The sequence below is a fragment of the Muscardinus avellanarius genome (assembly GCF_963383645.1).
Source record: "Muscardinus avellanarius genome assembly, chromosome: X".
Lineage (NCBI taxonomy): Eukaryota > Metazoa > Chordata > Mammalia > Rodentia > Gliridae > Muscardinus > Muscardinus avellanarius.
In genome coordinates this window covers 26,498,406-26,514,223 of record NC_137792.1, presented here as the reverse complement: position 1 = coordinate 26,514,223, position 15,818 = coordinate 26,498,406, and the positions used below count along the sequence as shown (strand labels likewise).

Here is a 15,818-nt window from a genome sequence, read left to right as displayed (position 1 = left end):
AGAAACTTGCAATATATCAGTTCATTAAGGGTGGTTTCCTGAGAGTTTTAAGAGTAAAGAAAAAGACTTAGTAGAAATGAATAATTTTATGAAGGGAAAATATGTGCAAGGTTTAAAATGATCTTGAAAATAACTCAGCAGTATTTTCCTAGAAGAGTTTTAAGAAAGTCACTTATCTTTAGTTGGTGATTAAATACAAGGCCTCAGGAAGTACAAAGTATAATAGAAAAATACCACCAGAAAAGCACCGAGAAGTGTGGATAAGCACCTAATTTATAAGCATGTGTAGATTTAAATCAGAGGAGTCTTAATTTACCATGGAGCTCAGTAGACATCTGAAGAATACGCAGTAGCAACAGAAAATGTGACTAGTACATGACAAACCACGGAAAGTGATGAAGCAATAACTGCCAAATTGATAAGAAATAAAATAAATGTGCAATTGTTACTTGGAAGCCAGGGTCTGGGTAGGATCCAAGAAGGAGACAGCATGCATTGTGCAATGGAAATGTCACTGAGCGTAAGCACTGAATATAGGCCATTGGCACTCAGTGAGAGTGCATGGGAGGCCTTTTGAAACCCGGCTTCTGCTTCCCCTTAGCCCTTCCAAACTCAACACTGGCATAAAGGGATGGGGATGGCTAACTGGCAGTACATTGGAGCAAAAACAATGCTAGCAGCTGACAGCTAACTGCCATAAACCTAAGGGATAGTGTTGAATGTTAGATGTTGGAGTGTAGGGTTGACTACAATTTACATTGTGGCAGAAAAGTTTTAGTAAGAAAATTAGACATATTGTTAGAGCAACAACCCCCAAAAGAATAAAAAGGAAATAGTATGAAAAATAAGATTAGGTCAGGAATAGCTCAGAGCTTGACTTCTGTAAAAATATGGTAAAGGTCCACCAATTTCCCTTGGAATCAAGATGTCACAATAATAGAAAAGAAACTCATATTTTGCTTTATTCTATTTCAGAAAAGAAGTGTAATACATTAGCCTATGTACCTATGAGTAGATACTTTTTTCTCAGGCAGAACAGTTTGCTCAAAACTGCCTTAGCAATATTTGAAGTCCCTTTTTTAAAAAAATGTGTAAATAAAAGAGGAGTTATAATCATGCTCCATAGGACACTTATGTGAAAGGGAGGTTCAAGGACCTGGTGTCATTCCTTTAAAAATTTATAAAATCAGACAAAAAAAATTCAATGAGGAAAGACTTCTCTGTAGAATTTCACATTCTGTTGCCTGAATTGATCTGAATTAGTAGAACTACATGCCAACTGGTATCTAGGCTTTCCTTAAAATCTTCACAGAACAGCAAGCAGACGGTTACCATGGTGTTGACTCCACAAAGCCTTCATTGTGTAGAGATAACCAATTTACTTGGCAGAGACTCTGGTCTAGAAGCTGATTTAATTCTAATTCACTGAAAAAGGTGTTTTTGATTATCCTTTAAAAAGTCTCAGTGTGAGCAGAGCCTCAGTTATGTGTCTAAAACATTTTATTTTGTCAAATAGATGCTTCACTAAACCAAACTCTTTGATAATGTGGACTGATACATTCTCATCTCTGTTATTTATGAAGTTAATATCATATCTGCCACAGGGAAAGTGCTTAGTGTATATTTTGTGGCAGAAAAAAGATGTATTTGACCTTTTAAAAAAGGAAACATGCAATTTCACATTTTTCAGAAAGATGCATGTCTAAAAGTACAATAAAGTTTCTTTGGAGTGAAAAAATATCTACTTACCAGTTGAATAAATAAACTTGCTCCTTTTTCTTTTTTATTTTATTTTATTATATAATTTTTGCATTGTTTGGAGGAGGTGGGGATACATGTGATTATAACATGTACAAACAAAACCAGTGCAAATTCCATGTCTTATAGAAAAACTTCCTCGAGCATAGACCTTAGAAGATCTTCCATGTTGGTGATGCCAGTCTAGTATCTTGAGTCAAGTTTGGGTTTCATGGACCTATAATTGAAAGTTTGCAATATTTTCTACAGTCAGTCTGAGCCCAAACAGTGTGAGACTAAGTCTAAAGGGTGAATTTTACAATGATTGGTACATATTCACATTTATATCCATGAGTTGGAGGGTATTAGTGAGTAATTTGAACTGATTAGTCAAATTTGAATCTTTTCCTTTAAATCAAAGTTGTGAAAGTGGATTATACTAATAAGTCTGCAAAAATAGAAAACTTCCAGTGGACAAGTGGATAAAAGTCATGGATTTTACTTTGTTGGAGGAGCGTCAAAATTAAAGTATAGCTATGAACATGTAAAATAATGAATGGGGATATATATCTTGAAGGATTTTTGCACAAAGGAAAATTAGGGTATAAGTAGATATGTCAAAGAAAATCATACATGTTTCACATTAAAATTTTGGTCTTATTCTAAGATAAATGAGAAAGTCTTTGGGTTGATAAGTGAGGTTACTAGAATCAGATGATTTATAAATGATTTTGTTGGTAGTTCATAAAAGAGATTGGATAGTTCCAAAAATATTGCTCAAATACCAGCTGAGAAACTACTACAGGACTTTTATTATATTTAATGGTAACACAAATGAAGGTGCTGGCTAGAGATTGTGAGACATAGACATTCAAGAGATAGAATGGTGTGATAGATTCGATTTTGTAATTGATTAAATATGGGAAGAAAATATCTTAGGCTATTCAGATTATTATAACAAAATACTATAAACTGTTTATCATATAAATTAACTGGCCTAATATTGGAATATGATATAAAACCATAAACAGAAATTTGTTTCTCTCTATTATGGAATCTGGAAAGTCCAAGATCAAGGTGACGGCAAATTTCGTGCTTATTGAGAGAAGGCTTCCTGTTAAACAGATGTTATATTCTTTTTCTTTCCTCACATAGAAGAGAAAAACTGGCCTTTTCAACCTTATTTACGTACATGTATCCTATTTATGAGAATACAACCCTTATGAACGAATCATTTCTCAGAGGCCACATCTCTTACCACATTGGGGATTAGGTGGAAAATTCAAATTATAAATTATCTGAAGAAACACTTAGACCACAGCAAAAAAAAAAAAAAAAAAAAAAGATACTAGTCACAAAAAATAAGAAATCAAATTCTCTCCCTAACATGCAGAAGCTAGGGAGAAAATGGACATAAGAAGAATTCTAGACAAAGAAGGAGATGCTATAGATGAGCAAATAAGCCAACCTAACTAAGGGAATGGGAGGGGAAAGAGGACAGAAAAAGAAGATAACATCTGTTGATTGAAATGTAATAGAGTTAACTGGATTGGATGAGTTACTAATGGACCATAGTGAAAAAATGCTGATTTTAAAAGTTACTATCAATGAAGGGTGAGAAAGATTTTTATAGTATGCAATAGGACTGTAGTGTGTGTGTGTGTGTGTGTGCGCACGCGTGCGCGCACATGTGTGTCTATGTATGTGTGTGCATGTGTGTTTTAATAGGGATTGAACCCAGGGCATTTTAACACTGAACTACATTCAGCCCTTTTTATTTTTTGTTTTGAAATAGGATTTCACTAATTTGCCCAAACTGGTCCTCCTGTTTCAGTATCCTAAGTATTGGGGTTAGAGGCATACACAACCACATCAGGAAGAATTCTTTAATAAATGCTAATAATGAAAGAATAATAAACTGATAATTTAACCTCTGGGTGAAACAAACATATCAAATATAACAGTCATATATGTTAAAAATATATCAATATTAAAAAATACACAAACGAAAGTATTAATATTCAGTTACATGGAATTTAGAGAAATTCAGATCGCTGTTTCCTCAATTTCTAGTTAGGTATTTTCAATAAGTAACAACTCAACAAATATTTATTAATAGGAATCAAGCCTTCTTTGAGATGGATATAATAGTGTACTAGGTGAAATTGAGTTTCTGATCCATGATACTAAGAATCTACAGTGAAATAACTTATATGCTCTGCATCTTCCTTTCCTTATATGGACTGGAAGATTGGTAATATGTAGCCATGGGATTTTGTAAGAAAACTAAATGTAAATATGTTTTGTAAAATTTTTCTTTCTATAAAGTTTCATATCAGTCTAATCTTAAAATGAAAGCCTGTAATTAAAGGAAAAGTTCTAATAGGTGTATGCAGTATTATGCCTTGCAATTGGAGTTTTAAAAATCAGCTTATAAGTTTGTGATAAATGAAAAAAATTGAACTAGCTTAAAAATAGTTTATGTGAAAAATTCTAAGAAGTTTTAGGTAAAATTAATTTCAGTGTGAGTTGAAAACCTAATATTAATATAAAATATTGATTAAATTATAGACTATATCATTAAAGTATTGTAAACCAAAATATGGTTGTCTGCTTTTCTCTGATTATGCTGTATGCTACTGATATGTTCCCTTAAAGTGCCCAATTTTAAGATATGGACAAACCATGAAACGTTCACTGAAATAATTAGAAGTAGGGTAGGCTAACCTTTACTTATCTGCTAATGGGTGTAAATAGTTGATTTTGAATATTTGAGACCTATAATGGAGAAATTACAGCATGGTCATTAATCTGCCTTACTTGATATCTTAATTTTTATATCTTAATTTTATTTACATAAACTCTCTCTAAAAATTGTCACTTTTCTTGGAGCATTTGTCTGTTTAGTTTTTTTGTTTTATTTAATTAATTTTTTTTATTACATGGGCTCTAAGATCCATTTTCATTTATACTTTATTGATGTTGATAAAATCTAGGAGCTCTTTCTTAAGAAAAATATACATACGTTCAGACTTATGTTTGGAATTTTAAGTGATTCATATATGTCCCTTAACCCCTGAAACTTTAATCTTTGTCTCTTTTAAAATATAATGTTGCCGGGCGTGGTGGTGCACGCTTGTAATCCCCAGGCTTGGGAGGCAGAGACAGGAGGATCACGTTGGTTCGGAGCCAGCCCCGCTGGCTTAAGAGACTCTGTTTCCACATAAAAAAAGTTAAAAAAAATAGGTCTGGGAGTGTAGCCCGTGGGAGTGTATACTGGAGGTAGAAGGGCTTCCAGGAACCCCAGTACCACCAAAATAAATAAATAAGATATAATGTTTGGGGGAAGTTCTTATGTTTTGTGAATGTGGTCCTGGAGATTTAGCCTTGAGGCATTCTGCCTCTGAGTTACACCTCCAGCTCTATTTTATTTTTATTTTTATTTTGAAACAGTGTTTCGCTAGATTAATGAGAGTCTCACTACTTGCTAAGGCTAGCCTCATACCTGTGATCCTTCTGCCTCAGCCTCCCAAGTACTAAGATTACAGGTGTGCACCACCATGCCTGGCTGGGGAGATGTTTTTAAATACTTTTAAATTTTATTTTTAATTTGTAAATAAATTGCATACATATTTGTGGTGTTATACAGGGTGTTTTGATATATGTATTCATTGTGAATGGCTAAATCAAACTAATCAACGTACTCATTATATCACCTACATTTTTTTGTGATGAGAACACTTTCATCCTATTCTTTTAACTATTTTTTACGTACTATATATTGTCATGTTGTACAACAATCTTCTGAACTTAATTCCTTCTGAGATCTTATATCCTTTGGTCAGTATTTTCCCAATCATTCACTCCCTTTGCCAGTCACCATTATCCACCATTCTTATATTCTGCTTCTATCAGTTTAGTATTGTGTGTATGTGTATGTATGTATGTCTGTGTGTTGCACATATTCTTTGTCCTTTCATCCTTTGATGGATACTCATATTACTTCCATATTTTGGTTATTTTAGACCTGAAAAATCTGATTAGAGTCAATGATTTATCCCCATTGGGCCAGTAGTTCCAATGAGGTCTGTAAAAAAAATGGTTTAAAGTAACAGATATTTGATCAGATATTTGTTGTAGTAAAATAACCTACACCAAAATTTAGTCACCAAAAATAGCAGATGTATATCCTTTCTCCCAGTTCTGCAACATGGGCAGAGCATCCTTTGGTAACTTCTTTGGCTGTATGTAGTATCAGTTGGAGAACCTATATTGACATATTTACTGTTGAATAGATCATAATACTGCTTCACTTTCCTCTATGTAGCTTCTCCATATGGATAGATTAAGCTTCTTTAAAGCATAGTCACTCCAGAGTTATTGGACTTATACTACAGTTGCCTTCTGCAATGTTCAAGAACTTACAAGCCCTTACTGAATTACTCTTACTAATATCCTATTTGCCATCACAAGTTGCATGGTCAAACCAAGAGATATTATGTTTGAAGATTACATAAGAATGAATATCAGAAATGTCATTCAGCAGAAGCCAACAAGAAGAATTTTAGTTTATTTCATTGTAAATACTTCTCGAAAATAAAGAGAGTCATTTTGGGAAGCAGAATTTTTCAAACAGTGCAAACATTAAAAAAAAAAAAAACCTGAGAAATAGCTTTAGGAGACACTATAAAGGTGATTGCTGCATTGAAGTGAATAAAATGGCTTCCATCATCACCAGACTTTACATCAAAGCTGACTTCATATTTTGAGTCTACCTAATTAGGGAAATAGTGGTGCCTTTAACAGTTATAGACACATCAGGCAGGAATCTCAGATTTGGAGAAGAATGATAAATGTGAATAAATTGCTTTTTCCATATAGCAAAAAGAGATAATGGCCTTTATTCTTTACTGTCTTAGGTTGGATGTCGATATAACTGAACTTCACAGTTGGATTACTCGCTCAGAAGCAGTGCTGCAGAGTCCTGAATTTGCAATCTATCGGAAGGAGGGCAACTTCTCAGACCTTAAGGAAAAACTCAATGTAGGTTCTGCATTAATTTTTATACATTTTGTTATTTGGTGCTGTTTTTATATTCTACCTTTTTATATCTGTTTCTGTTAGAAGTGGTATGATTAAAGCAGTATATTATAATGCAGTTTAATATATGTTGAAAATATATTTTAAATATCAAGCAAAACAAACTTTAGAAAAATTTTTCCAAATTTTGCTGTGACTAAGAGTACTTTTCATATATTTTCTTGAGCTCATGTATTATTTAGCTGAATATTAACAATTTTATGACATGAACACCTCTTGATTTCTCATAATATGTTGTTCTCATACTTTATGGTTGGGTCTTAGAGAGTTCACAGGATAGAAGAAAATAGAATAGATGCTTAGATATAATAACCCTGATTATTTATAATAAAAATATTCCTTATAATTATTAATATATGTCATAAATTATAGCAGGTTTATATCCTAGATATATGTGTGTTATATTTCCTTAACTGAAAGAGGTCAACACTCTCAGTATTTACTCATGATAAAAGTTTGCTGTTTGAGGCCGGCATCGCAGCCTGCCGTGAGGCATGGCCGGTGCTGGGACCTCCGAGGCCAGTATCGGAGCTGGCCGAGGGGTTAGGCTGGTGCTGGGGACAGTGAGGCCGGCATTGGAGCCTGCCGTGAGGCATGGCCGGTGCTGGGGCCTCCGAGGCCAGGATCGGAGCCTGCTGAGGGGTTAGGCCAGTGCTGGGGCCAGCGAGGCCGGTACCGGAGCCTGCCATGAGGCAAGGCCAGTACTGGGGCCTCCGAGGCCGGGATTGGAGACTGCCGAGGGGTGAGGCCGGAGCTGGGGCCAGTGAGGCCGGCATTGGAGCCTGCCGTGAGGCAAGGCTGGTGCTGAGGCCTCTGAGGCCGGGATCGGAGCCTACCTTGAGGCAAGGCCGGTACTGGGGCCTCCGAGGCCAGGATAAGAGCCTGCCGAGGGGTTAGGCCGGTGCTGGGGCCAGCGAGGCCGGCATCGGAGCCTGCCGTGAGGCAAGGCCAATACTGGGACCTCCGAGGCCAGGATTGGAATCCTGCCAACAGGTTAGGCCGGTGCAGGGGCCAATGGCCAGCATCGGAGCCTGGAGTGAGGCAAGTTCACTCCTGCGGCCTCCAAGGCCGGGACCAAAGCCAGCTTAGGGGTTAGACTGGTGCAGGGGCCAGCGAGACCAGAACTGGGGCCTCCCATGAGGCAATGCCGCTGCTTGAGCCAGCGAGGTCTGGATCAGTCCACTGAGTAGCCAGGCCACTACTGGGACCATCAAGAGTGGGATCGGTACTTGCAACGCAGCATGCACAGAGAAATATCGCAGAAAATATAAATCAGACGCTTCTCTTAATCAGCAATAACTAGGAGGAAAAGGGCAACAGGAAGAGGTTGAGCTATAGAAAGGGCCCTATAGTGAAGCAACTAATGTGACCAATCAGAGGGTATGTAATACTGGAGGACGGAGCCTCTTTAAAATGCAGGAGGTACATAAACAAATGTATCAAAGTAAATCACCAAAGAAGCGTGGGATGGAGGGAGGGGGAGGGAATGGGATGGAAAAAAAATTAAAATTAAAATTAAAAAAAAAGTTTGCTGTTTTTATTTCCTTCCCAGTACATTACAGTTTTGAGGTTCACAATACAAATTTACATTAATTTAATATGCTCTGCTTTATCTTCAGAGAAATTATCAGAGCTTTTATTTTCTAAGTTTAACATTATAAAAATTCATTTTGGTATTTAATTGACAATAGTATTTAAGAGAATATCTACAAGACAAAGTAAATACAGGGAACATGGTAAAGAAACTTATGATGAATATAGGGTAATTTTAGCTCCAGGAATGTTACATGTTAAATATATGTATTAGCTCTGCTTTATCTTCCCATAATTTCATTCATGAACAAAATATATGCTCTATTATTACAAATATAATACTATCTCACATATAACTTCACAGGGTTGAAATTTTTGGAGAAAAATAACCAATAAAAGGTTATCTGGAAGAAGATAAAATATTTTTATGCTGCTTGAGGAAGAAAGATTACTTCTCAATAGTATTTGAATTTAACTTTTTATATTTACAAAATAGAATTTTATTTTTCTTATTAGCTCTATAAGATATGTTGCTATTTGCTTTACAATATATTTTTCTAAGTAGTTAAAAGAAATGGCAAATATGATTCTATTATTGTTTCAGCTTTTAAAATTAGTGATTGATTATATATATTAAATAGTAGAAAATGAGCACAATATCTTTTTAAATATACCGATTTAAAGGTGTATTCTTCTTTATGACTTAAAATATTTTGTTGGTGCATTGTAATCCTAGAACTTGTTGAAGTTCAGGGTGATAGAGGCACACATGCACATAGCACTCATTGAGCCCTTCCCCAGTTCCCTCCCTATTCACTCCCCCTCTCCTCCTTCCTATGCTCATCTCATGATTGACTCTGATAAGTTTGTGTATGCGCATCATGACCATTGAGGTGTTTCCCCCTTCGTTTCTCTCAGTAGGTTCCCTTCTTCACTGAACTGAGGTTTCTCCTCCTTTTTCTGGAGTCCCTCCTGTACCAAATTTCTTCCTAGCTTCTGCAGATGAAGGAGAACATCCAACTAATCTCACTTAGCATAATGTTATGATTTTTGAGAGACGTGCTGAGTAGAAAATCACCTAGAAAACATACACTCTGAGTTTCAAAGTTCACATGACATATTCAACCACTAAAAGTATGAAACACATTGAGCATTTTATTAGCTACTTAAAATACTACATTGACCTGAGTCATATAGTTATCTGTTTGATATCCTGTTTCTGTATTAAAGCAGCATTGAGCAAGCTGGGAAAATTGAGTTCCAGCATTTCAGGAATACAAGTTCAAAAATTCCTGATATCATATGGTTACCTAGAAGCAATTTGCATGTAATAGATAGTGTCAGCATGACAGACTAAGAATGTGCTAAAAATGCACAATATAGTATAAGAGGTTTTCTGATGCCTCATGATTCACCTTTATCAACTTGAACTCTCATTTTCTGAAATAACAACATCATTCTTAATTGCCTACTAAAATAGGACATGAAATGATTTACCTAGACATTTCCTTCAGGCTAAATATAATGTATATGTATTAAAAGTCCTCGAGAGAAATACATAGTAATGATGATGGATATCCAGTTCCGGTGTATATTAATTTTCTTAACTTCTTCACCCGTCACTTTATGTAAGTTATTTTCAACGCATGCAAGGCCCATCGCATGAACTTAAATTGTATTAATTTATCTTTAGGCATCCATTAAAATGGCTAAATATTATCAACTCTTTTCTTCCTTTACTTGATTAATTCATTCAATATACCTTCAAAGTATTTTAGCCAATAAATAAATGAGGCCATTGTCAGTTCCGTTTCACATATTTTCAAATATTGAACTTTTAAGCTCAAGCATAATTTTCCTTCTATGTTGACCATGCATTTACTACATAAAAGTAACAAACAGCACTTACTTAAAAACAAAGTCATTCTGCCCGGGCATTGTAGCGCATGCTTGTAATCTCCACGCTTGGGAGGCGGAGACAGGAGGATCGTGCATGTTCTAAGCCAGCCTCGTTGGCTTAAGAGACCCTGTTTCCAAATAAAAATATAAAATAGGTCTGGGAGTGTAGCCCAGAGGTAGAAGGGTTTCCAGGAACCCCAGTACCACACACACACACACACACACACACACAAAAAAAAAAAAAAAAAAAAAAAAAACCCGAAATCATTTCTACTCAAAGTATGGCTCCTGGACAAGGAATATTCTCTTTATCTAGGAGCTTGTTTGAAATATAGAATTTCAGATTTAGGGAATCAGAATCTGCTATTTTAAAAGTTCTATAGATTATTTGGCCATAAATATTTGAGAATCAATATTCTAGGACTCTGACTGAGATGTTTGCCCCCTCTTTATAGGGATGTCACCACAGTTCATATTTTTTAGCTGAGTTAATGGATTCTAGATACTCATAAAGTGGGTACATAATAATAAAAACTAATAATAAAGTAACAAAATATTCTGCTCTTACTGCAACTTCATATGATGACATGTATGAGAATCAGAAACCTGCAAAAGGTTCTCTCAAAAGCCTTTTGATTTGTTATTTGATCAGCAGATCTTAAGCTCTTTCTGGGATCTGTATATGTTTATAACAATGCAAAATAAATTTTTATCATGTTCTGTTGGAACTCTTAGGTTATTCTACCTTGTTTCCTATCTCTGTTATCTGTGTTTACCACCCAGAATACAGGTACCTCTATCTCTTTTTTATTTTTATTTTTTTACTGGTGCATTATATTCATATATCATATTGGGGTAAAAAATGTGTACACATCACTGATTTAACCCCTACCCAATTCCCACCCCATTCCCTCCCTGTCCCTCCTTCCCTTGCTTGGCTTAATGGTTGACTTCCATATGTTTAAGTACATTGTGTATTTTAGAGATTTTCCTTCTTCCCCCTTCCTTTCTCCACCTTTAGTTTGTCTTGTTTGCTCCTCTCTTTTATTGTATCTTTGTGTCTTTACTCTTCTATACTCCTTTCCCTCTGTCTAAGCTCCTGGGATTTTTGCCCTGCCATCACCCAGTCTCTTACTATAGACTCTGAAACCTTTAAGAAAAGCCTTCTGTCCTAACCATTCATTCTGCTTATCCATAGAAACTACTTTTATTCATAAGTAAAATTTATCAATATATCCGTCACTCTATTATACCCACACTCATTTACATGTGGTTTCCTCACTTCCCAGAGCCAATTCCAAAGATGTTACTGTTTCTTAAAAATATTTTTCTTACAGTTCATGCTTAGTGGCCATCAATGGATGCTACTGATCACTTAAATTTTATTTATTTTAGTACCTGGAAATGGCTATCCTGTCACTGACATGAAAGAGATTTCAGTCACCCCTTGAAGCTTTCAAGTTTTAGTCTTTGCCTTTTTGAATAATATCTGTCCTCCTTCCTTTCATAGATCAGTTAGTTTATAGTTTTTATAAAATCTGTCTCTACTTCTCTAAGAATTAATTTGGTTACAATAACTATTGAAAGTAAATGTCAATGACGAAATGAACTCCGTGGCTATGTGTTTTAACGGTGGAGATGGCCTAAGGCAAACCAGGGTCATAAATATTTGAATATTGACCACTTTATATTTCACAAAAATATTTCCTCTTTTGGGTATGGCATTGCATATATTTACCATTTAATTATATTATTTTCTCATTGAAGAATTGAGTAGTCTTTTCCACATAAATTCTAGCTTTATTAATGTGATCACTGTGATTTCCTGCCCTCTTACAAATATTCTATTTCTCCAGTCCCCTTAATTCAGCCATACACTCACTTGTAGGATTATACTATAAATGTTGTCGTTGATCTTCATGACTCCAATTTTTAACCCCACACTTTAACAGAATTATTGGTAATTCTGTATAAGCTTTCTATGAATCCATAGTAAATTTTCTCCTGAATTTCTCTCAATGATTATAAATTCTGATGGATCTTCTAAGCCTTTTACCACCATTCACAATGGACAACTTTGCCTTCTACTTTAGTAAAAAATATATTTATCAAGTTATGTGTATTTGTATTTGTGCTCATAGCATTTTTCCATATGCTTTGATGGAAGTAGTTATGCTTTAGCTGTTAAAGCTAAACTTCCTCTCTGTGTGTTATCAACATCATCACTGCCTATGTGTTAAATAACCTACTTCCATTCAAATCCATATCCTTATCTTCAGACACTCTCTATTCTCTAAGTTTTTATCAGCCTTTAAGTAGGTTTTTATTAACCTTAGCAGGAAATTTTTTTCTTAGAAATACCTATAAACTTTTGTATCTCATCTTACTCAACTTCTGTGTAGGATTAGACTCTATTAATCACTTTATCCTTCATGCAATACTTTCTTCTGTTAGCTTAGGTCATAACAATATGTATTCATTACCTTTATTACATCTTTGGTCATTTATTCTATTTAATTTTCATATTGAATGTTAATTATTAAGAAAATATAATTCTCCACAGTCTTTCTCTTGTGTTTCCCTCTGGATATTCTCATTTCTTTTCATTTAAATAACTTCTAATATATAATAACCTATATATATTACTTATATATCACCCTAAACATATATATGATACATAATTTATATAAATATAATGCATATATTGCATATGTGTGTATAGGTTATCTAAAGAGAGAGATGTACACTATATAGATATCTTTAGCTCATATCTTTCCCTTAAACTCTAGCCCAGTATATCTTATTCTGTATATTTAATGTTTTTACACAATGTTTGCATGTAGTACCAAAGTATGTGGTACACTGTTAATATTTATAATTTTGTGTTTTATGTAACAGTTTAAAATTAATTTTTAAAAAGATAAAGTACAGAATAGACAATTTTAATTGCATGCATGCCTAAAATTTTTCAATACACCTCATCTTCCCAAGTCTACCTTTATTGTTTCTCTTTCCTTCTGCCCTATAGACAGCCTAAACCAAAAACATAACTGCTATGTAGGTCATCTATTTTTTTTCCCTACTCCCATAACAACGCTGAAAACTGTTGAAATTAATTCTGCATCACTACAACCCTGATTAAATCTTATATAATGATTCCTCTGTTTAATTTGATAGTAAACTTGTTGGTCAACCCTGCTACTAATGTTGTATTTCCTTGGAATTTTTTAATCACCTCTGCTGAACTGAACTTATAAAAACATAAGCATGATCCTAGTATATCTCTTTTAATAATCACTTGAGAAAAGCAAAAAAACCAAAAAACAAACAAAAAAAAAACAGTTTCTGGTAGTTAGGAGAGCTAGCTTGGCCCTTCAGTTAGGCCATACAGTTTCCAGCTGTGGTCTGGTATATGCAGGAAATCTGTAATGTTCTCCGATTATATATGAATCATTCCTAAGAATGGTAAGACAATGGTAATCTAAGACATGATGAATTGAGATAAATAAAAATATAACCACTTCTGAATACAAATAACATGAATTCACAAACCAACCCAAATGAGAAATAGCTCTCATTTCACTGATATACTTTTAAACTTATGCTTTTTAACTACCATACCTTTAGCCATCCTACAATTTTTATTTAGGTGAAAAATTTTACGAAAACCTTTTCTAAAGTTACCCCCACAACATCCAAGTAAAACAAAGCTCTGCTTTCTTGATCTTCCATTACCTAACTCAAGACCAAATTTTTAATAAGTTTTTGGATACCAATTCTTATAGATATTTTTTATCTGTTATCTTTCTAGATGCAACAGAAAAATCAGCACACTTTTGTTAATCTACCAGTATTTTCCTGGTGGTCTTTAACTGAAAGGCATGGACAAAGTCAACTTCTTTCTCTTCCGTTCATGATGCTTTCAATGATTTGATTCCTATTTATTTACTCAAAGTGACTTCCAGCTATTGTCACATTGATTTGAATGTTGATTTCTAGAAAATAGGGCCTGGTACTTAATTGGTTTGGTTTTTGGTTTGTTTATTTGTTCTAGTTTTGGTATCTTAGAAGTTAATGCAGGACCTGATATACCACACAATAAATGTTTGATTATAGGCAGGTATCATTTCTTAAACTCTGCAAAAACATTTTAAGACAATCTCTGTTACCAAGATGAAGGGCATAACAATTTTTAAATAAACATTTGAGCGAATAAATTACTTTTCTGTTAAAGGGCAAAGCTTTGTTATATAATGCTAAATGAATAGAAAACTAATTGCTTCTGAAGTCACAGTAAGACCATAGGGAATCTATAACTTACTTTCATATTATTAAAGAACATGTCATGAAAGGAGGAGGCTTTAAAGAGATGCCGATACAGAAATAATAAGTAAGGTCATAAAATATTTTCACCACATTTTGAAAAATAAGTGAACATTTTTGTAGACTTTGCTTAGGATTATTTTACTTTTGAATCTTTAAAATTATTAGTGTAAAACTCAATTTCCTTTTATTTTGCATATTTAACATATTAAAATTAATAATTTTCTGATGAGCTATAAGAATTTCCATGAGCTCTTACTCTTCTGAGCTTGTACCATCTCTTCCGGTGGGCTGGTATGTAGAGTTACCAGGGCTTGTTATCACATATACACTTATAAGAGTCTCATGAGTTGAAGAAGAGAAGCATAATATTGTATATGGTAATGCTATGTTGCAGTAGACCTTGACCTTGACTATGTTCCAGTCACTGTTGTAAACACTGGAGAGAGTAGAGAAGGAAATAAATCAAGATAGCTGGCATTATATAATTTATATTTTAACAGAAAAGATATTAAGGAAGATTAATATTGAAAACATGGAATATTAGTAATAAACATAAATGAGGAATGAGGAATAAGTAGCCTGTACATCCATGTATGAGTGTGTGGATAGAATGTTAAGTAAGTATTAATGAAGCCAGGTATGGTGGTGCATGCTTGTAATCCCAGCATTTAGGAGGCCGAGACAGGAGGACCGTGGTTCGCAGACAGCCTTAGCTACTTTAGTGAGGCCCTCTGCAACTCAGTGAGACCCCTTTTTTTTTTTTTTTTTTTTGGTGGTACTGGGGTTCCTGGAAGCCCTTCTACCTCCGGGCTACACTCTCAGACCTATTTTATATTTTTGAAACAGGGTCTCTTACGCCAGCGGGGCTGGCTTCGAACCTGCGCGATCCTCCTGTCTCCGCCTCCCAAGTGCGGGGATTACAAGCGTGCGCCACCACGCCGGGCCTAGAAAGAGAGACCCTGTTTCTAAATAAAGAATAAAAAAAATAGGGCTGGGGGTATAGGTTGGAGGTAGAATGCCCCTGGGTTCTATTCTCAGTACCAAAACAAAAATAGTATTACTAAAGGGATGAAAACTTACAGATAATTGAGGTCGGATTATTTCAGGCATTAGGAAGAGTAAATGGGCAGCCTCATAGCCCGAAGACAACATAGCAGATAGTGTCAGAGAACAACAAAGTAGATGGCTGGAGCAGAATAATCATGTTGTTTAGTAGCAGGGGA

At 34.8% G+C, this 15,818-nt stretch overlaps 1 protein-coding gene across 2 annotated transcripts in view; it reads left to right on the top strand.

The window, feature by feature from the left end:
* The window catches only part of DMD (dystrophin), a gene marked incomplete at both ends in the record, with an annotated part of 2,101,015 nt that overhangs the window by 652,139 nt on the left and 1,433,058 nt on the right, over positions 1 to 15,818 (top strand). For both annotated transcript variants that reach the window (XM_080719244.1, XM_080719243.1), the window contains one exon: positions 6,657 to 6,780. In XM_080719244.1, the coding sequence (XP_080575370.1) occupies positions 6,657 to 6,780 (124 nt within the window). The remainder of the gene's footprint in view (positions 1 to 6,656; positions 6,781 to 15,818) is intronic.